The sequence below is a fragment of the Leucoraja erinacea genome, chromosome 8 (assembly GCF_028641065.1).
Source record: "Leucoraja erinacea ecotype New England chromosome 8, Leri_hhj_1, whole genome shotgun sequence".
NCBI classification, from domain to species: Eukaryota; Metazoa; Chordata; class Chondrichthyes; order Rajiformes; family Rajidae; genus Leucoraja; species Leucoraja erinaceus.
The window spans coordinates 57,380,978-57,402,393 of NC_073384.1; the positions used below are offsets into that span (position 1 = coordinate 57,380,978).

Here is a 21,416-nt window from a genome sequence, read left to right on the forward strand (position 1 = left end):
ACCACATTAACTATTGCTAGTTTCTTTCCGTGCACATTTAGATGAGCATGGTTCAAAAGATTGGAAAAAAAAAGGTCTGGCATGATCCCCTTACAAGCACATAATTTCTTTGCGTTCATCATTTATGAGGTCATAAGTCTTAAGTGATAAGAGCAGAATTAGGCCACTCGGCCCATCAAGTCTACTCTGCCGTTCAATCATTGCAGACCTACCTCTCCCTCCTAACCCCATTCTCCTGCCTTCTCCCAATATCCCCTGCCACCCGTACTAATCTAGACGTAATATATTACATGTGAAGCTAGTTCAACCATACAAAGATACACATCTCCTGATGCCTGTGGCTTCAATAGTCCATACATATATAATGAAAATGAAGGTAAACACAAAATGCTGGAGTAACTCAGCGGGACAGGCAGCATCTCTGGAGAGAAGGAATGGGTGACGATTCGGGTCGAGTCTGAAGAAGGGTCTGAACCTGAAACGTTACCCATTCCTTCTCTCCAGAGATGCTGCCTGTCCCAAATAAGTAAGCAATCGTAGTCAGTTAGTGACCTTTGAGGAAAGTGGCCCAGACACTTCTGGACATTTGCCCAGTGTCAACATGCATCTATTAATGCCATTGATGTGCAACAGGTATTTGTGCACTGCATGAATAATAATGCACAGTAAAGTGCAACATATTACATTACTTCACACTCCTGAGTAAAATGGGTGGCACGTTATATAGCAATGGGTAACAAGACCTCTATTAAGAAGAAAGTGCAGAAGAGTCTCGACCCGAAACGTCACACATTTCTTCTCTCCAGAGATCCTGCCTGTCCCGCTGAGTTACTCCAGCATTTGGTGTCTACCCTCGATATAAACCAACATCTGCAGTTCTGCCTTACACATAATGAAAATGAAGAATGGGTAAAGGAATTAATAGTTAAAAAATTAAAATAACCCGAGAAATAATGGTTGGTTTCTTATGCCCCTGTCCCACTTAGGAAACCTGAACGGAAACCTCTGGAGACTTTTCGCCCCACCCAAGGTTTCCGTGCGGTTCCCGGAGGTTGCTGGTGGTTGCCGGAGGTTGCAGGTAGTGGAAGCAGGTCGGGAGACTGACAAAAACCTCCGGCAACCGCACGGAAACCTTGGGTGGGGCGCAAAGTCTCCAGAGGTTTCCGTTCAGGTTTCCTAAGTGGGACAGGGGCATTACTCGACTATTACAGACAATGTCTAACTCATTTACTTTAGGGCACAGACTCTCAAAATATTTATCCGATAGAATTTCATTAGAAATAGCAGGTTACCTGCTGCACCACTGATCTAGCCTCCTCTGATATGTGATCTGGCAGGTTTAGAGCTGTGTGTGTATTTATTCCAGCTGGATGGCACTGAAACAGAGGCTGCAACAAAGAAAATCAATTGCCATCATCAAGTATTATTTTAATATACTTAAACATTTTAAACATGCATTACAGTTCATCACCCTGTTGTACTCACTTTCCCAGTCAAGAGTTCAAATAAAATGGCACCTAAACTCCACCAGTCACAAGCATCAGTTTTTTCTGCGATGCCTCCAACCTCTGTAGAAAACATAATTAATTCAGTTTAAACTAGTGCCTTAATTCAGTTTCAAAATTCAAATCAGTAATGGGCATTTTTGCCCAAATAAACATTTGTGCGATAATATTCCTCGATGTGCATCTTGAATTTAACAGATTACTTTTACAACTAGCAGAGGTTTCACAATCTGATAGTCTTAGAGTTAAAGAAACAACATGGAAATGGGCCCTTTGGCCCTCTGAGTCCACACCAAGCATCACATATCCATTTAAACTAATCAAACATCTGAACAACAGGGGTGATCTCTACTGGCCAGACCCACATCAGACCCACATCTTCGGGAGGTGTGCGGAAACAAAAGCAGTGAAGGAAACGCATGCCATCACAGAAAGAACATGCAAACTCCACACTGACAGCATGGCGTTCAGGATACAACTTGGGTTGATAAAGTCAATGAGGCAGCAGCTTCAATAGTTGCACCAGTGCGCCACGCTGTGCTTCCATCTGCTCTGCGCTGCTCCACATTAAGTGTTTCTCTTTCTACGAATGCTGCATGACCTGAACATATCCAGTTATAGGTTTAGGTTTATTATTGTCACGTGTGCTGAGGTACAGTGAAAAGCGTTGTTTTGTAGTCTGTCCAAACAGGGGCGGCACAGTGGCGTAGTGGCAGAGCAACTGCCTTACAGCTCGAGAAACCCGGGTTCGATTGTGACAACGGAGGGTGGCGCCGTTGAGTATGGCTGCCTCGCCTGCAGCTGTTCGTCCTTTCATCCTTTTTAAAATTTTTAATCCGTCAAAAAGTTTTGTTTGGGGGATCTTTTCGTCTTTTTATGTGGGGGATGGGGTGGGGGGGAGGGGGGGGGAGGGGGGGGGATGGGGGGGGGGGTGGGGGATGGGGGGGGGATGGGGGGGGGGGGAAAAAAAAAGGGGAAACTGATTTTTCTAGTCGTTACCTGGTCGAGGATGCGTCTTTCCTCCAAGCCGCATCTTTGCCCCCTCCTCGTGGCCTACCATCTGGATTGGCGCGGCCTTTCCTGCCGGACACCGGCCAGAGCTTCAGCTTTAACAGCGGCACAGCACTGAAGTACCATTTCGGAGCAGGCGATGCCATACTTGGGTCGCCATGTTGGAGCTCCGGAGTGCTGGGACTGTCGACTGGGACATCGTGGAGCTGTGATTTGCGGAGCTTTCAGCCGCGGGCGGCTCTGACATTAACATCGGATCTCTCGCCGAGGATTGCCCTGTGGAGCTCTGCCCAGCTCGGCCTGTGGACTTCGGGAGCCACGGTCTCTGGTAGGAAGCGGCCGATTCGGAAACTCCAAGCCGCTGAGAGTGTTCTTCCGACGCCGGAGTTCCATCATCCGGCAAGAGGGCCTGAAACATCGGGCCTCCGTTGCGGGGACTGCGGAGGCCTCAATAGGCCCCAACCACGGGTGAACATAGAGGAAGAGGACTGAACTTTGTTGCCTTCCCTCACAGTGGGAAACGTTGATTCCACTGTGTGGGGATGTTCATGTTAAATTCTATCGTGTGTTGTGTTCTTTTTATTTGTATGGCAAACCAAATCTCGCTGTACCAATTGGTACAGTGACAATAAATGTGAACTTGAATTTGAACTTGTCTGTACGTTCTCCACGTGACCGGCATGGGTTTCCAACGAGATCTTCAGTTTCCTCCCACACTCCAAAGACTTACAGGTTTGTAGGTTAATTGGCTCGGTATAAATATAAATTGTCCCTAGTGTGTGTAGGGTAGTGTTAATGTGCGGGGATCACTGATCGGTGTGGACGCGGTGGGTCGAATGGCCCGTTTCCAGGCTATATCACTAAACTAAAAGATCAGATATACCATACATAGAAACAAATCAGTTCAAACTGAAGTACAATAGATAGAGCAAAGGTGAAGATACAGAGCGCAGAATATATTTCTCATCATTGCAGCGCATCTGTTCCTGAGATAAAGTCCAATGTCCTCAAGAGGGTAGAGGTGAATCAAACAATACCCTAGCTTATGGAAGGACCATTCAGAAGCCAGATAATCGAGGGGACGATGCTGTTCCTAATTGTGGCACAGCGTGCTTTCAAGCTTCTTTACCTTCTCTATCACCGCTCTGTTGATGTCCCTCATTTTTACAGCCGCTGCCTAATCTTGTAACTATATGCCCTTGTTCAAGGTTCTCCCACTAATGGAAACATCTTGATGTTTACCCTGTCATTCCTCCTAAAGATCTCATACGCTTCAGTAACATTAGAAACATAGAAAATAGGTGCAGGAGTAGGCCATTCCGCCCTTCGAGCCAACACCGCCATTCAATATGATCACGGCTGATCATCCAAAATCAGTACCCCGTTCCTGCTCTCTCCCCATATCCCTCGACTCCGCTATCTGTAACTCTATCTGACTCTCTCTTGAAAGCATCCAGAGAATTGGCCTCCACTGCCTTCTGTGGTAGAGAATTCCACAGATTCACAACTCTCTGGGTGAAAAGGTTTTTCCTCATCTCAGTCCTAAATGGCCTACCCCTTATTCTTAAACTGTGACCCCTAGTTCTGGACTCCCCCAACATTGGGAACATTTTTCCTGCATCCAGCCTGTCCAATCCCTTAATTTTTTTATGTTTCTATAAGATTCCTTCTCATCCTTCTAAATTCCAGTGAACATAAGCCCAGTCGATCCATTCTTTCAATATATGTCAGTCGCTCCATTCCGGGAATTAACCTGGTGAACCTACGCTGCACTCCCTCAATTGCAAGAATTACCTCCAATTCTTCTAAATTTCAAAAAATATAAATCGACTTTCAGTAGCTTGCCACGTTATTATTCACCCCATATGCGGCATTATCAGAAGCCATGAACAGATTACATTTATGCACATTGGCAGTAGGGTCATCTGCATTGGATCTGAAGTACCTTGCAAATCCCCATATATTTATTAAAGGTGTCCAAGGTTGGTGACATCAGCTGACATGTTATTTCAGCTGCATATACACTAAATCAGTCTCTTCATACCTCTTCATACCTGCTGGAGTCAAATTCTCCAGGTACCATCGGCCACTATTATTTTTGTAAAACAGCTTTAATAATAATTATTTTAATTTATATTCATGATAATGACAAACATCACTTAATTCATGATTATAATACAATGAAAAAAACTAGTCAACGATTTCCCATAGAGCTGTCATTTTGTTGCAAATGACGATTTCTTAATACTACTACAATTTTGTTTTAAAAGCCAGCATGTTTTCTCACATACAGGCCATAGGTGAAATCTTAACGTGAATGGGTTAAATTAACAGAGTTTCATTATTGAAGTACATTTGCTGGTGAGTGTATCATTTAAATTGAGTAGCAGATAAATTTAAATGTCACGAACGAAAGAGGAAGACAGTAGTTGAAGTAAAACATTTCTCAATTTAAGGCTTGGCAAGCAAGGTTCCGTGTTCAGATGAAGGAGTTCCACCTGTCCTTTAAGAAAAATGTTTGCATGCAAAGGAAGAAACTACACACTTCCCACTAAGAAACTTCAGCTTCCCCAAAAGCATCCACTTCAAAAGAGACCAAGGGATCTTATTAATTACTTTGCATAGCACACATTTCAAATTACTTCTTTAATTCCAGTAAAGGAAGAACATCATTTCCCCCCTTGTCAGAAAAGAAAATTGATCTATTGTTCTTAGAGACATAATTTTAAAGAGCATCCTCTTCTCTTCATAGCAACTTCCCTGTCATCTTGAATAACCCCCGATTCCAAACAAGAAAGAAATCAGCTGGTCTAGTAGTACTTCAAATTGCAGTGATCTTTTGTTTCAAAATGGTCTATTGAAAAGACAATAGTCCATATCATAAAATTCAGTTTTGGTGCAATTATTTATACCCACTGTCAAAGGCAGACCAATTCAAGTTGTGGGCACATATACGTGATTAATTCCACTTTTCATCCGTTGTAATTTTAACTGTGAATGTTAAAAGGAAAATCATTACTTCTCAATGAAGGGCCTTTAATTTGAATAACATCCATTAAATGAAGAGAAAGCGATCTACCAGTTGGGAGAGATTTCATGGTTGAAATTCATCCTCTTTTGTATACACCAAATGAGTGATGTAGTGACACATGCATTGAACTGAGCTCCTGATATTCAGTTCCATTGACAAATGGAATAGTATTTCAGAAGCCTAGTGTTCGTTTAGCATATACAACCGAGGAGAAATGTCTTACCTTCGGCTGTTCTCTTATGTATAACCTACTGAATCAGGCATGATTGATGAAGGTCATTTGCCCCACCTTAATGTTCAAATCGGCTGCCACATTTCATACATTATAACAGTGACTATACATAAAAATGCATCACTGGCTGTACATCACTTTGGCATGTCTTGAACGGAAAATGAAACACACTATGTAAATGCAAGTTACATTTCTTAAATAATTCTGGATCTTAAGTTCCCTCAATCTGTTCAGAAATCCATTCCAAGTATTGACCACAACGTAAAAGTTATCTCCAAACATCAATCCCAAGGATACGCTTTAGTAGCTTACAACTATTTTTCTTCATATTTCCAGAGTTTAATTTTATTCAATTGTATTTTTGCTCATGTTGAACAACTTTTCCTGTTGGAACATGCAAGCAAACAGCACTGACTGGCAAAGAAATTACTTTTTGACTACTATCTCTTATCTTGTACCAGCACAATTTTGAATCACGACTTGCTTGCACTGGTATTCTGTTATTTTAATGATGCAGTTCCCACTGATCTTGTTGATTTCTGTTCTGTACTGGCTGGACAGGAAGGCGCTGAGTTGACAAAAACTCTTACAACGTCAGTTATTTCAGCCATTGGACTTTCAGTGTTGGTCTTTGTGTATTTTATATTTGTTCATCCTATACTCAACACTTTACAGCTGCCTGCATTAAATTTAATTTGCCATTGTTCAGCCCAGTTATAATCTAGCCTTTCTGAGCTCTTGAGTTTACCCAATTTGCATGGGGTTTCCAAGTCATTATCTCATTATCAAATTAGAACCAGCAGTTGTCCCGATGCTAAGATGAGGTAACGCAGCAAACAGGGGCTTCTTCTAAATGTTGCATGATTTGTACTTAACTTTCAACTCTTTATCCAGTTTATTTTATAATCTGCCCTCAATCTACAGTTTAATTAGCAGAAAGTCAGATAAGATCTCATGTAGGTAAAATATTATCAACTGTTTACTAGGTTCTTATATAATCAGATTCATTACTACATATGGCAACAAAGGAAGTCCAACATGTGCACAGTTCCGTGTTGCCAACACTTTTCGATTTGGAGATCACAAGCCGTTTTAAAGTCCACTGGTATTTCTAAAGGGCCTGTCCCACCAGCATGCGACTGCATGCGACAAGCGCGACCTAACGTGGTCGCTTGAGCCGTACGGCCTCTCGGGGCCGGTCCCACTTCGATCGCCGGAGCCGTATGGAGTTGTGCGGAGCTGGTCCCGACATCGCGCGGGGCTCCGAAAAAATGACACAGTCCAAAAATTCCGCGCGGCAACGGCCTGCCGGCCCACAGCCGCATTGAGGGCGTGTGCAGCGTCTCGACGGGCGTGCGCAGCGTCTCGACGCCGTACGCAGTGTCTTGACGGCGTACGTCACGCGCGAACTTCCCGTGGACTTTGCTAGAACTTCACGTCAACTCGTACGGGATCACTCGACCTCTGCGTGGCCCCCGCTTCCGGTTTGGTTGCGCTCTCCACATGCAGTTGCATGCTCGTGGGACAGGCCCTGTACGGGATCACTCGACCTCCGCGCAGCCCCCGCTTCCGGTTTGGTTGCGCTTGCCGCATGCAGTCGCATGCTCGTGGGACAGGCCCTTAAATCATCCACCTGCATTGTCATCGATTGTAAGCATGAACAAATTCCACTGCAAATCTCTCATAATACGTTGAGACAAAATTACGATCTTATTCCTAAAAAAAATAATTTTGTTCTTTCAGCATGAAATAGTAATCTTGAATGGTAGTCTAATGTGTTAGATCTTGAATAGAAGGAAAAGTAGATCAGTTGGTGTACATGGACTGCAGAAGTGTAGATTTGTCTCACTTTTATTGTAAAATGTCATCTTTCCTATTACTGGTTGTCAATATTGTAATCTTCCCTCTGGTGATTAGAAGATATTTATTGCTGTGTGTTTATGTAGTTTTTGTTATTTTATGTTGGGGTGTGTGTGTGGGGGGGGGGGGGGTGGGGTGGGAGGGGGGGGGGGAACTTTTGAATCTCTCCTGCACGGAGACCCGATTCTAAGGTGTCATTGAGGCCGCAACGAGGAGCGGCCTCCAACGGGAAGAAGCCGGGGACTCTGGTGCTCACCGTTGCCGTCGCGGAGCTGGCCGAGACCGGAGCGGGTGGAGCGGTGGAGGAGCGCTGCTGCTGCTGCCGATGCCGCTGCTGCCGCTGATGCTGCTGCTGCTGCCGATGCCGCTGCTGCTGCTGATGCGAAGGCTGCTAAAAGCCCACGGATCCTGGAGGGAGGGAGACCGCTTTTCGTTCGAATTCTCCCGCCCGTGTAGCGGAAGAGCTAGTACACCACTGCCCCGCTGAATGGTAGTCTAATGTGGGCTTAGACCCGGGTGCGACCTCGCACCATCTTGAATAGAAGGAAAAGTAGCGGGACAAGTTGGTGTACATGGGCCAGCAGGGGGCTTAGATTTGACTCTGACTTTTATTGTGCAGTGGAAGATGTCATCTTTCACAGCTATTATGGATGGTTGTCAAATATTATGTAATCTTCCCTATTTGTGTGATTATGAAAACGATTTAGTATGGACACAAAAGCAATTAAATACAGATCTCAGTAGTATGGACACAAAAGCTTACAGCTCAGAAGTTCCATACAGCTTGAGTTCCAGCATACCTGGTCACTAGCAATCTATTTGCATGAGACAGAAGAGCAACATTTCGTTTCCTTCAAAGTCCACTACACAGTCAGATTAATTAGTACTTCGTTGACCTCTTCACCTTTCCCCTTGAAATAATCGTACCTTAAATTTAGCTTCCTTTCGCTACCTTATTATTATGCTACATACATGTTATTAAAGTATCATTTCAATGGATTCCCCTTCCAACCTGGTTTCTATATAGACCCAGGAACCATCAAGGCCTCAGGGTGCAGAGTGATCCATATTCTATTACCACTCCTATTAATAGACACAAAGTGTTGGAGTAACTCAGCGGGACCTGAAACGTCACCCATTCCTTCTCTCCAGAGATGCTGCCTGTTCCGCTGAGTTACTCCAGCACTTTGTGTCTATCTTTGGTTTAAACCAGCATCTGCAGTTCCTTCCTAAACCAGTCCTATTAACATAGGTTAGTGCGACTCAATCCTTTCTCTAAACAAGAGCCCATGAAGTCTAATGACTGGATGCCTATAAACTAGAATGAAGATAGCAGATTTGCTCCCACTTCAATCTTCTGTCTTCTACTGACCTATTATATATAAATATGGTAACAATAGCTCAAAATGAAAAAAAATCTAAAATTAACCATTTTTCATTTCACATTGATATTTGTGGAAAATTTGGTAAAAGTAGCAAATTGAAGTACTGTAGTAGCATACGCACATTCATGCACATTGGATCAATCGCGAGGAATGAACCAAATAATTGTCATGATAGGTAAGACATTAACACACAAATGGAAATTTACTTAAGAGCTGAATATTATGTATATGGGTGCCAAGAACAGAACAATATTGCTATGAGAAAAATCGGCTTTCATTTTCATGTAGTTGAACGTTTAGTCTACGCGCAAAATTATCCCGTATTACTTTTGGAAACTTTGATATTCCAATTTTAAGATATTTTCAAAGTATTGATTTGCGTTGTGTTTAAGCAAAAAGAGGCCAAACGGTTAATTTTACTCTTCCTTTCAACACGATTGCCTTTCCCGGGCAGCACAGGTGTCTTGTCCGATGCTCACTCTGATCTGCAGGCAGGATAATTGGGATTGACTTCTCATGAAGCATTTCAAAAATATCTGGAATGTCACCTTTACGAGGGTTGAAGATGGTACGCTGGTTTATTTTTCAATCACAGGAAAACGCAAATTCATCGTGTGACTTTAAAACCAAATGTGTAAAACAGTGCTTTATAAATAGAACAAATTTATCCAACAGCTGAATAACTGCATCAGCCAAAATCCTGGTTATGAGGATTCATGCTTGTGAAACAAGAGGCACATCAGTCTATTCTCAGTTTTTATAATGGGCTGATAACACACATCTGAAGGTATTTGTTACATGAATGTGGGTCACTAACAAGTTATTAATAGCACCCACTACAAGACAAAAGGATACAAGGTCACCTTAGATTACTGAGATGTGCTGTCATGTGAAAATAATAATTTAAAGGGGAGGAGCAGAAACATATTTAGAAACTTGTAATGTACAAGAAGCTAATGTCAAAATCCATAAATAGAGCAAACTTGATCTTATAAAAATACAGCTTTTTTTCCCTCTTACACTGCCATACATGCCCCCTCCTGTCTTATGTGTTTCAAACGCTTAAATGCCATGTAACATTTTGATTATATAAAGCTATCAGCTGGATTTGTATGCCATTCCTTCAAGTTTCAATAGATCTGGATTTAGTTGCATTTAGGCATTTTAAAAAATATAACACTGCAGGAACCAGAATTAATGCTCCAACTGGGGCCTTTCAATATTCTCATACTGGAAGTTAATGGGCTTTCTGCACTTAAGTATTTAATCCTGAGTCAATCTGTAACATCTTCTGTCCAGTTAATAATTTACTTCAAGGCTGTTGTGCCAACTGTTCTTTTCTGTGAGCGAGCACCAGACGTGTGCTTTGCCTACAGTAATGTCACTAATGGTGCATGACATCCCCTGCAGGTTCCTTGACGTTACTACAGGTCTTTCCACAAAACTATTTGACAGAAAGAAAAATCTTCATTTAGCTGCCTGCACCAGTTGTTCAAAAAAACTGTAGTCTGTTCGGATCCAACCATTCAAAGAGACTGCCTCTCAGGATACAGAACATGATAATAATCAGATCATATCATTTAACTGAATTGCAAATAGCATCACGTTGACTTTTAATAGCATCAGAGTCATATTCGGCCCAATTTGGCCACACCGGCCAACAATGTCCCAGCTACACTAATCCCACCTGCCTGCCCACGTTTGATCCATATCCCTCCAAACCTGTCCTGTCCATGTACCTGTCTAACTGTTTCTTAAATGTTGGGATAGTCCCTGCCTCAACTACCTCCACTGGCAGCATGTTCCATACACCCACCACCCTTTGTGTGAAAAAGTTACCTCTCAGATTCTTATTAAATCCTTTTCCCTTCACCCTAAACCTTTGTCCTCTGGTCCTCATTCACATACTCTGGGCAAGAACTACTCAATCGATTCCTCTCATGAGTTTATAAACCGCAATATGATCTCCCCTCATCCTCCTGCGCTCCAAGGAATAGAGTCCCACCCTACTCAACTTCTCCCTATAGCTCAGACCCTCTAACCCTGGCAACATCCTCGTAAATCTTCTCTGTACCCTTTCCAGCTTGACAACATCTTTCCTATAACATGGTGCCCAGAACTGAACACAATACTCTAAATCAAAGAAAAACGGTAGCACCTACAGGTTGAACAAATCACCTCGGTAGGAATGATAAATGTATTAACTACAAAAGGTGAATCTGTTAATTAATCCATTAACCAATTTTCAGGTTGGCAATCCTGGAACGCAATGGTTACAGTCAGAATCAAACTGCATGAAAACAGGTCCTTCATCCTGCCATGTCCATGCTACACTAATCCCATGTAGTGGCATTAGATCTACACCTTGACGATTCAAATATTGGATTGGATTCGTCTTAGAAATTAGCAGAGTATCTACTTCCAACAAATACACAAAGTGCTGGAGTAACCCAATGTGTCAGGCAACATCTCTGGAGAAAAAGGAAGGGTGACATTTCGGGCCCAAAACATCACCCATCCCTTTTCTCCAGAGATGCTGCCTGACCCAAGGTTATTCCAGCATTTTGTCTATCTTCAGTATAAACCAACATCTGCAATTCCTTTTTACACTTCTACTTCCAACACAGGCAAGATAGTCACAAAATGCTGGAGTAACCCAGCGGAACAGGCAGCATCTCTGGAGAGAAGGAATGGGTGACGTTTCGGGTCGAGACCCTTCTTCAGACCCGAAACGTCACCCATTCCTTCTATCCAGAGTTTCTGCCTGTTTAGTTGCGTTTAGTTTAGTTTAATTTAGAAACCGGCCCTTCAGCCCACCGGGTCCGCGCCAACCAGCGATCCCCGTACATTAACACTATCCTACACACACTGGGGACAATTTTTACGGTCTCGGGGCGAACGTACAAATTCTGTACAGACAGCACCCGTAGTCGGGATCGAACCCGGGTCTCCGGCGCTGCATTTGCTGTAAGGCAGCAATTCTACCGCTGCGCCACCGTGATCGCCCATGTTACTCCATCATTTTGTGCCTATCTTTGGCAGCATCTACTTTTTCAGGCAATGCAATGCAATGCAGGCTCCTTCTGTGTAAAATAATTCCCCTCAGGTCCACTACAAATGTGGAAGATAGAGGGTAGCGATGTAAGCAGAAGCGGAAAACCCGGGGGGGGGGGGCCAGAGGGGACACGTCCCCCCCATGTTTTGAGAGGTGGGGGACATCCCCCCCAAGTTTTTGTGATCCCAATTTTAAAATCTCCGCTTTTAGCGCTGGATTGAGCCTCCGAAGCCTCACACGTGTGTGGGAGTGTGTGCGCGCATGGCCGCCAAAAAATTGTGTCCCCGTCCCCTCCATGTTTTGATAGTGAGTTCCGCTCTTGGGTGTAAGGGTGTTTCTCCAACTGGAGAACTGTGATGTTCCACAAGGAACAATGCTGGAACTTCAGCTGTTTGTGATGTAAATACATTATATGGATGATGATGTACCTGGTCTGATCAGTAAGTTTGCAGATGTTACAAAAATTGGGGGTTGTCAATACCTAGAAAGGTTGACAAAGGAAATAGCAGAATATACAGTATTCAAAATAGCAGATAGAGTTTAATCCAGACAAGTGTGTAATGTTGCACTTACAGTGGTCATATGCAAGTGGAAAATATTAGCAGATGGCAGGACCTTTAGGGGCAAGGGTGTACAGAGGGATCTTGAAGTGCAAATCAATAGTTCCCTGAAAGTGGCAACACAATTAGATGGGGAGGTGAAAAAGATGTTTGGCATGCTTGTCTTCATCTGTCGGACCATTGAGTAAAGGTTAAGAATTGATGTTGAGTTGATATAAGAATTTAATTAAGCTATATTTGGGGTACTGTGTGTAGGAAGGATGTGGAGGCTTTGGAGAGGGTGCAGTTCACCAGGTTTTTGCCTCGACCGGAGTGTATAAGAAGAAAGAAGAGATTGGACTTAGACTTAGGTTGTTTTTTCTGCAGCGTCAATGGCAGATATTATGAGCGGTATAGGTAGAAAGCAAGAGTCTTTTTTTCCAGGGCGGCACGGTGGCGCAGCGGTAGCGTTGCTGCCTTATAGCGCTTGCATCGCCGGAGACAAGCGTTCGATCCCGACGGGTGCTGTCTGTAGGGAGTTTGTACATTCTCCCCGTGACTGCGTGGGTGTACTCCGACATCGTTAGTTTCCTCCCACACTCCAAAGACGTACAGGTATGTAGGTAAATTGTCTTGGTGCATGTGTAAATTGTCCCTAGTGTGTGTGGTGTTAATGGGCCACAAAACCCGCAGTTCATGGCTGTGCGTTGAAATCGCTGCGCAGCTTGCCGCGAGGAGCAGAGGTATTGTGACGTCATCCAGCTCGCTTCAGCTCGTTAACTTCAAAAAATATGTCAGATTGGTGAATCATTTTATTAAAAAACTCGGGAAATAATTAATAACTTTTTCAGATGATGGGATTTTTGAAATCATGAGGTAAATCTCTACCGGAATATGTAAAACCGCGTCAGGTTTTTGAGGAAATGTGAATCAAAGAAAAAGTTCAAGCAAGCAAACAAACCCACAAGTAAACATACAAGATAAGAGTTTTATATTAGAACTAGACCAAGTGCAGACCCGTTGGGTCTGTTCCTCCAACGCGTGGTAGTCCAACAAACGGTTGTGGGGGGGGGTGAAGCATGCGGCATCACACGCACTAACCAGCCCCACACACACGCTAACTAATCCCTTGATATTATATTAATATTATTAATTTGCTCCTTTTACACCATAACCCCCCTATCCACGGACGCATAGCCCCCAACTCGTAGGCACGTCTAGAGGGGGGGGGGGGTAGAGAGTGAGGGCAGAGACAGAATGGGGAAAGACAGAGAGAGAGAGGGGCAGAGAAAGACAGAGAGGGAGTGAGAGAGACAGAGAAAGACACAATGGCACAATGAGAGTGGGTGAGAAAGAGAGAGAGTGTGTGAGAGACAGAGAGAGAGAGAGAGAGAGAGGGGGGAGACAGAGAGGGAGAGAGAGAGGGGGAGAGAGAGAGAGAGAGAGAGGGGGAGAGAGAGAGAGAGGGGGAGAGAGAGAGAGGGAGAGAGAGAGAGGAGAGAGAGAGAGAGAGAGAGAGAGAGAGAGAGAGAGAGAGGGGGGAGAGAGGGGTTCAGGACAGCCAAAAGCTTCCGCCAGCGTTATAGAGGATCGGGCCGCGGACATGGACCGAGAGGAGGTCGCCGCTGTGATGGGTATAGAGGAGAGGGGAGGAGGTGAGAAAGAAGGAGGGGGAGCCGAGCGAGTGGGCTGCGAACAGCGGAGAGAGACAGAACTGGCTTAACTCTCTGGAAACCAGCAGCAGAGTTAGCAGGCGGGGGAGGGGAGGGGAGGGGCAGGGCTTCACGAGCTGCACGGGCAGCGAGAAAACTTCCCTCGCTCGAGGCATCGCTCGCTCGCTCATAGCCGCTCGCTCGAGGCGTGGTTCACAGCCGCTCTCGGGGCGCCGTTCGCTCACAGCCGGAGGCAACCGACTTGCTTCTGAATCCTCTCTGTCTCCACCGCCCGATCGTAGAACATGCGAGCGGCGGCCATTATCGTCGCGGGGGTGGCCCGCTATAGGATCTTTGGTCCGCAGCACAGCAGGAGGCGAAAAATGACTGAGTGGGGGGGTGGTGGAAAGTGCGCCTGCGCGTTGAGAGTATCTGCTTTAATCAAGAGCGGGGGGTGTTGGAGGGCGGTGCCGCGAGCAAGGGCATTGTGACGTCCGCAGCTGGGCAGCTGGGCAGCAACTTGATTTTTAAATGTATACTAGACCGAGTGGATCTGATCCCGCAACACGTGTTTGCGGGGTGGGGGGCGGGGTGGCGTGCGGCGTCACACACACTAACTACCCCCTTGATATTATATTAATATTATTAATTTGCTCCTTTTACCTCATAACCGCCCTATCTACTGACACATAGCCCCCAACTCGCAGGCAGGTTTAGAGAGGGGGGGGTGGGGGGTTAGAGAAACGACAGAGAATTACTTAAATGGAGAAAAATTACAGTAGGAATCACGGTGTTCTTGCGCATGAATCACAAAGCTTGCACAGAAGTACAACAGGTAATCGGAAAGGCTAACGCAATGATGGCCCTTATTTCAAGGGGCTTGGAGTTATTAATTTTCTGTTTTACTGTACATGGCACTCGTGAGATAACATTTTGTTCCCCCTATTTCGTTGTCTCAATGCATTTTGTTGTCTCTGTACTGTACACTGACAATGACAATTAAAATTGAATCTGAATCTGAATCTATTTCCTTCCATTATTTATTATGTAAAAGAATATGTGTGTTATGATTGTGTTTATAGTTTGTTTTGTTGTTTGTCTTTTACACAAAAGTCCGCGAGCATTGCCACTTTCATTTCACTGCACATCTCGTATGTGTATGTGACAAATAAACATGACTTGACTTGACTTGACTTGACTATTTACTGAATGACATTTCATTGAAGGTGGTTCACATAAGGTTCACTCGGACACTCCTGACTATTGAGGAGCTGACCTACAAGGAAAGGTTAAACAGTTCAATACTCCACTCAATGGTGTTTAGAAGAATAAGATGTGAAATTAGTGAAACACTCAGAATTATTCGGGGAATGAACAAGATAAATCCTGAGAGAATGCTTCCTCTCAAAGTTGAGTCCAGGACCAGCGGGCATGGTCTCTGAATAAGGGGAGCCTATTTACAAATGAGATGATGGAGAATTTCTTCTCTTGAAGGATTGTGTAACTTTGCAACTCTTTGCCACAGAGAGCTGTGGGACCGGAAACATCTGCGTTTTTTTCAGATTGAGATAGATAGATTTCCGATCAATAATGGAATCAAGGATTATGAGGAAAGAGTGAAAGTTGCCTTGAGAAATGTTGGATCAGCATGAATGGGGGAGCATGCTCAAGAAATCGAAAGGCTACTCTTGTTCCTATTTCTAACAAATGCATTGTGTCCAAATTACTGTCAAGTGCAGCCACTTCAAAATTATTTTAGAAACCATTTTATGTCAGTAAGCCTCCGTAATGTTGAAACAGAGTGGATCTTACAAGACAACAATTGCATTTAATACAGTATGCAAGAGTAGTGAAGGGTGGTGATAATATAAAAGTCAACTAAAATGAAAATAGCAAAAAAATAGTGCAACTGATGTCTTACTAATAATACGGAGCAAACAAGATATTTCTGTGAATGTGAGTGCTTGCTATATAACTAGAAAACATATGGAGACCAAACAAAGGTCAAGTGGTCAGAGACACCTCTAATTCTAATTATCAGAGTATATGCTGAACGATTCATGAATGCATTGATATAAAGCGGTCATGTTTCCAGGTTTTATTTGGTTTATCATTTGAATTCAAAGAATATAATGAAACTATAAACAGATTAAATTATTTTAAAAGCATGATTAATTATTTTAACACTGTGAGGAAAACACTCCTACAAATACTAAATTTAATTCTGCAAACAGTTATTCTAAAAGCATGGCGGAGCGACAAAAATGTATTTGACATATTACATTTATTTTTTTCCTCAATACCATTAAGACAAATCAAAATCAAAATCAAAACCACAGATGCTGGAAACCTGGAAAAAAAACAAGTGGAAGCACTCAGCAAATCAGGCACCATTTTTGGAGTGAGAATTCAAATAATATTTCATGCACGCAAACTGGCAAACCATTTGTCACTCCATGATTTTGTTTGAATTTTAGAAAATGACAAGCATTTTCCACTTTTGCACTTAAAATATTAAATATAAAACCATGTTCCTTTTTCCTCAAACATGGTATAATTGCATAAAATGATATACAATTATTTGTATATCATATATATAAACAAATAAATTTACAATATATACAATATACAAATAAATAATCCAAGAAGGCTTCCCTGTAATTTTGTCCCAACAACTAGTATAATATACACAAATAATATGTATATATCATTTATACAATAAATATACATATCCATATAGTTATTTAATTATAATTTATAAATTATGCTGAAACACTTCCTAAGAGCTGAAACTCTTCCTAATTTTTGTACGTTGATATCAGATTTGATTTTATAATTTATCCAAATACATATTCCTATAAAATAAAGGGAATGCATCCATTAAGGTAAATACTTTCTTATAATCTCACAAATAAAAGTTAGTTTATTATTGTTAATATGCAATAAGCAATTTGAGAAATGCTACAAATGTTGAAATGATTCAGGTTACATAGTAATATACAAGAAACATTACAAGCTAAAGGAGGGAGGAAAAGATAATTCCTCAAAAAAATAATGTGCTTGTTTTATGCCAGTTGTATGGCAATTAAGTTTACAGCCCTGCACCTACGAAGATATGCATAAAAATACAAAGATACCTCATGAAATCAAAAGGTGGGGAAATTGCACATTTTCTGACAGAAAGTTATCAAATGCATTTCCCTGCACTCTCTCACAAACCTGAGGCTTTTTACGCACCTTGATATGCCTCCAATGTTTCCCTTTAATTTTGTCCTAACAACTAGTATAAGCCTTCCACACATCCTTATGTTTTCTTAAGGGCCTGTCCCACTTGGCCGTCATTTGCGCACCATCTACGCGACCTGTCGCGTGTGGGTAGCAAGGGACGGGCGCATGTAATGGCGTGAAGGAGTGTGGAGTTGCGCGCGGCATCGCGCAGCGCTCCAGGATTTCGTTCCGCACATAATTTTTCTTGCACCACTGGCCTGTCGGGTAAATGATGGCCAATTGGGACACCCTGGCATGGCGCAACGTCTCACCTCCTACAGCAGCAGAAGTAGGCAAGCAATCGCTGAGCTCGGCCTGGGGCTCACGGCCGTTGCGGATCCGGATCTGCCCCCAATCCTTCTCCCAGAGCGGGGCCAAGACGATTGGAGATAGACACAAAATGCAGGAGTAACTCAGCGGGACCGGGAGCATCTCTGGAGAGAAGCAATGGGTGACGTTTCGGTTCGATACCCTTCTTCAGACTGAAGAAGAGTCTCGACCGGAAACATCATTCATTCCTTCTCTCCAGGGATGCTGCCGGTCCCACTGAGTTACTCCTGCATTTTGTGTCTATCTTCAAATGACGTCCCGCGTTCCAGACGGCTGTGGGAACGCATGATGACGCGCACAACTGTCGTGCATCAGATACCACTCCACACTCCACACTCCTTCACGCTATTACATGCGCCCGTCCCTCGCTACCGGCCCGTCGCGTAAATGACGGCCAAGTGGGACTGGCCCTTTACAATCTAATTTGCCCAAAGACACATTGTGCCATTTCAAAATAGTATCCATGGACCAGCTCAACTCACTGAATAGTTCCCCTCCTAGTTCGGCTTAACCAATAACAGTCACACATAACCTAATTCTTCTCTTGTTCTATATTTCTCACAGTTGTGTCATTATTCAAATCCAAGATCCACCAACTCTCTTGCAGCAACTTACAGCTCCAGGATCCAGTACTTCCCGCCCACCTTTGAATGCTCTTCACAAGCTACCACCAGCTGGCACCTGCATTGACTGCCTGCAAGCAACACCATTGCAAATATAGACACAAGAAGCTGGAGTAACTCAGCGAGACAGGCAGCAACTTTGGAGGAAAGGAATGGGTGACGTTTCAGGTCGAGATCCTTCTTCAAACTGTCTGAAGTAGTCTGAAGAAGGGTTTCAACCCGAAATGTCTCCCATTCCTTCTCTCCATTGAGTTACTCCAGCTTTCTATGTCTATCGAAGGTAGACAAAATTGCTGGCGAAACTCAGCGGGTGCGGCAGCATCTATGGAGCGAAGGAAATAGGCAACGTTTCGGGCCGAAACCCAGTCTGATGCAGGGTGGGGGAGGGGGCGGGAAGAAGAAAGGAAGAGGAGGAGCCAGAGGGCTGAGGGAGAGCTGAGAAGGGGAGGAGACAGCAAGGGCTACCAGAAATTGGAGAAGTCAATGTTCATGCCGCTAGGATGCAGACTGCCCAAGCGGAATATGAGGTGCTGCTCCTCCAGTTTCCGGTGGTGCTCACTCTGGCCATGGAGGAGGCCCAGAACAGAAAGGTCGGATTCGGAATGGGAGGGGGAGTTGAAGTGCTGAGCCACAGGGTGATCAGGTTGGTTAGTGCGAACCGAGCGGAGGTGTTCGGCAAAACGATCGGCAAGCCTACACTTGGTCTCACCGATGTAGATCAGCTGACATCTAGAGCAGCGGATGCAATAGATGAGGTTGGAGGAGGTGCAGGTAAACCTCTGTCGCACCTGGAACGATTGCTTGGGTCCTTGAATGGAGTCGAGGGGGGAGGTAAAGCGACACGTGTAGCATCTCTTGCTGTTGCAAGGGAAAGTGCCCGGGGAGGGGGTGGTGTGGGTGGGAAGGGAAGAAATGACCAAGGAGTTACGGAGGGAGCGGTCTTTGCGGAAGGCAGACATGGGGGGAGATGGAAAGATGTGGCGAGTGGTGGGGTCACGTTGGAGGTGGCAAAAATGACGGAGGACTATTTGTTGTATGTGATGGCTGGTGGGGTGAAAGGTGAGGACTAGGGGGACTCTGCCCTTGTTATGAGTGCGGGGATGGGGAGAGAGAGCAGTGTTGCGGGGTATGGATGAGACCCTGGTGAGAGCCTCATCTATAGTAGGGGAGGGGAACCCCCGTTCCTGAAGAATGAGGACATTTCCGATGCCCTGGTGTGGAACACCTCATTCTGGGAGCAGATGCGGCGTAGACGGAGGAATTGGGAGTAGGGGATAGAGTTCTTCCAGGAAGCAGGGTGGGAAGAAGTCTATGTCTATCGTCGGTTTAAACCAGCATCTGCAGTTCCGCCCTATACACCACTGCTAATATGCTCTTTTAAATGTCGTACCTATGGGTTCATTCCATAAGCACATGAAAATAATTAAAAGAACGACTTACGTCATTTCTTTCTATGTTCTGGTATTGGGCGGCTTCTGCAGTCCGTCTGTCTTTTTTTTTGTCCCGTTGAGTGTGGTTTGTAGTGGGGTTTTTTTAAATTGTTTTTAACTGTGTATGTGTGGGGCGGACTTTAAAATCTCTTCCCTGTACGGGGGACCTGACCTTTTCCCTGTTGGGTCTCCGTTGTCGTTGGGGCCTAGTGCCGTGGAGCGGCCTCCAGCCGGAACGACCTGGGGCTCCAGTCGCGGAGTCTGCGGACTCACCATCGTGGAGCTGGCCGAGTTCGGAACGGGAGGAGCTGTGGTGGCGCGCGGCTGCGACTCGACTTCGGAGCTTCGGAGGCTCCAGGCGCAGGTCCAGTGGATGGTGACATCGAGAGCTCGCGGGTCCCTGGTGGGAGACCACTTTTCAGAGCTCCTGCAATGGCAACTTCTCCCGCCTGAATAGTGGGGTTGAAAATGACCTGGAGCGGGGCCTTACATCGCCCGGCACGGCTTAAACGGCCGTGGGACTTGCTAGCGCCCGCCGGGGGCTCCAACATCAAGACTCGGAGCACGGCCTTGCATCGCCAGGCACGGCCTTAATTGCCACGGGACTTACCATCCTTACGGAGTGCAGGGGAGAGACCAGACTTTGCCTTCCATCACAGTGAGGAGGAGATTCACTGTGATGGATGTTTCTGTAAATTGTGTTGTGTCTTGATTCTTTTCTTGTTGTATGACTCCAGAAACCAAATTTTGTTTGAACTTCATGTGAGGTTCAAATGACAATAAACGCTATTGTATTATTGTATTGTATATGGGCAGATAGATATCAGTTTTATTTATGATGTATTTATGTTGTCAATGAAATGTGCCAAAATTGATTTTAAAATAGTCTGGGGAAAAAAATATGGATATACTTTGATGGAAACAATGCAGCTAACATTAAACACTGCTGGCTGGCTCAAAAACTGACAGGATTGGGTTGTCATTCCTAATCTGCAGCCCTCACTTATTTTGCAATCCAACATCCCATGTCAGGGATTTTGTGGAAAAGTCAGAGGATGGGATTAGGAAGGAGAGATAGATCAGCCACGAATGAATGGTGTAGACTTGGCGTAGAGTGGCCAAATGGCCTAATTCTGCTCCTATTACCTTATGTCCTATTGCTTGGCCTGATATTCTCAAATAGAGAGCCCGTGACAGGTTTCCTGGAAGTCAATGTTCACTACATTCATTTCATTTTCTTATTTTCTCAAAATGTCTCTGTTGTTGGGTAAACAACAGCGAGGGCTAATAATTGGTAAATAGGGATGTGGAGAGTGCTAATGTGGTGGCAGGAAACACAGAGAAAATCTAACAGGAATTTCATTGCTTATGCGTGCACCATTACTGCAACAGAAATTTGGATCTACAGTTATTTAGACTTGTGGATAATCATCTCATTCTCTTTGCCACCTAATTACGTCTTTCTGAGTTCCATTCTGTAATTAGGACCTCGTTTT

The 21,416-nt window shown here is 44.3% G+C and overlaps 1 protein-coding gene across 8 annotated transcripts in view; it reads right to left on the reverse strand.

The window, feature by feature from the left end:
* rps6kc1 (ribosomal protein S6 kinase polypeptide 1) overlaps positions 1-21,416 on the reverse strand; it is a 148,441-nt gene that overhangs the window by 9,387 nt on the left and 117,638 nt on the right. For 6 of the 8 annotated variants that reach the window (XM_055639756.1, XM_055639759.1, XM_055639757.1 and 3 more), the window contains 2 exons: positions 1,486-1,568; positions 1,293-1,388 (listed from right to left, as the gene is read on the reverse strand). In XM_055639756.1, the coding sequence (XP_055495731.1) occupies positions 1,293-1,388; positions 1,486-1,568 (179 nt within the window). Of the gene's footprint in view, positions 1-1,292; positions 1,389-1,485; positions 1,569-5,432; positions 5,508-21,416 lie in introns of those variants that run through there. The other 2 variants (XR_008723922.1, XM_055639758.1) reach the window with 2 other exon arrangements.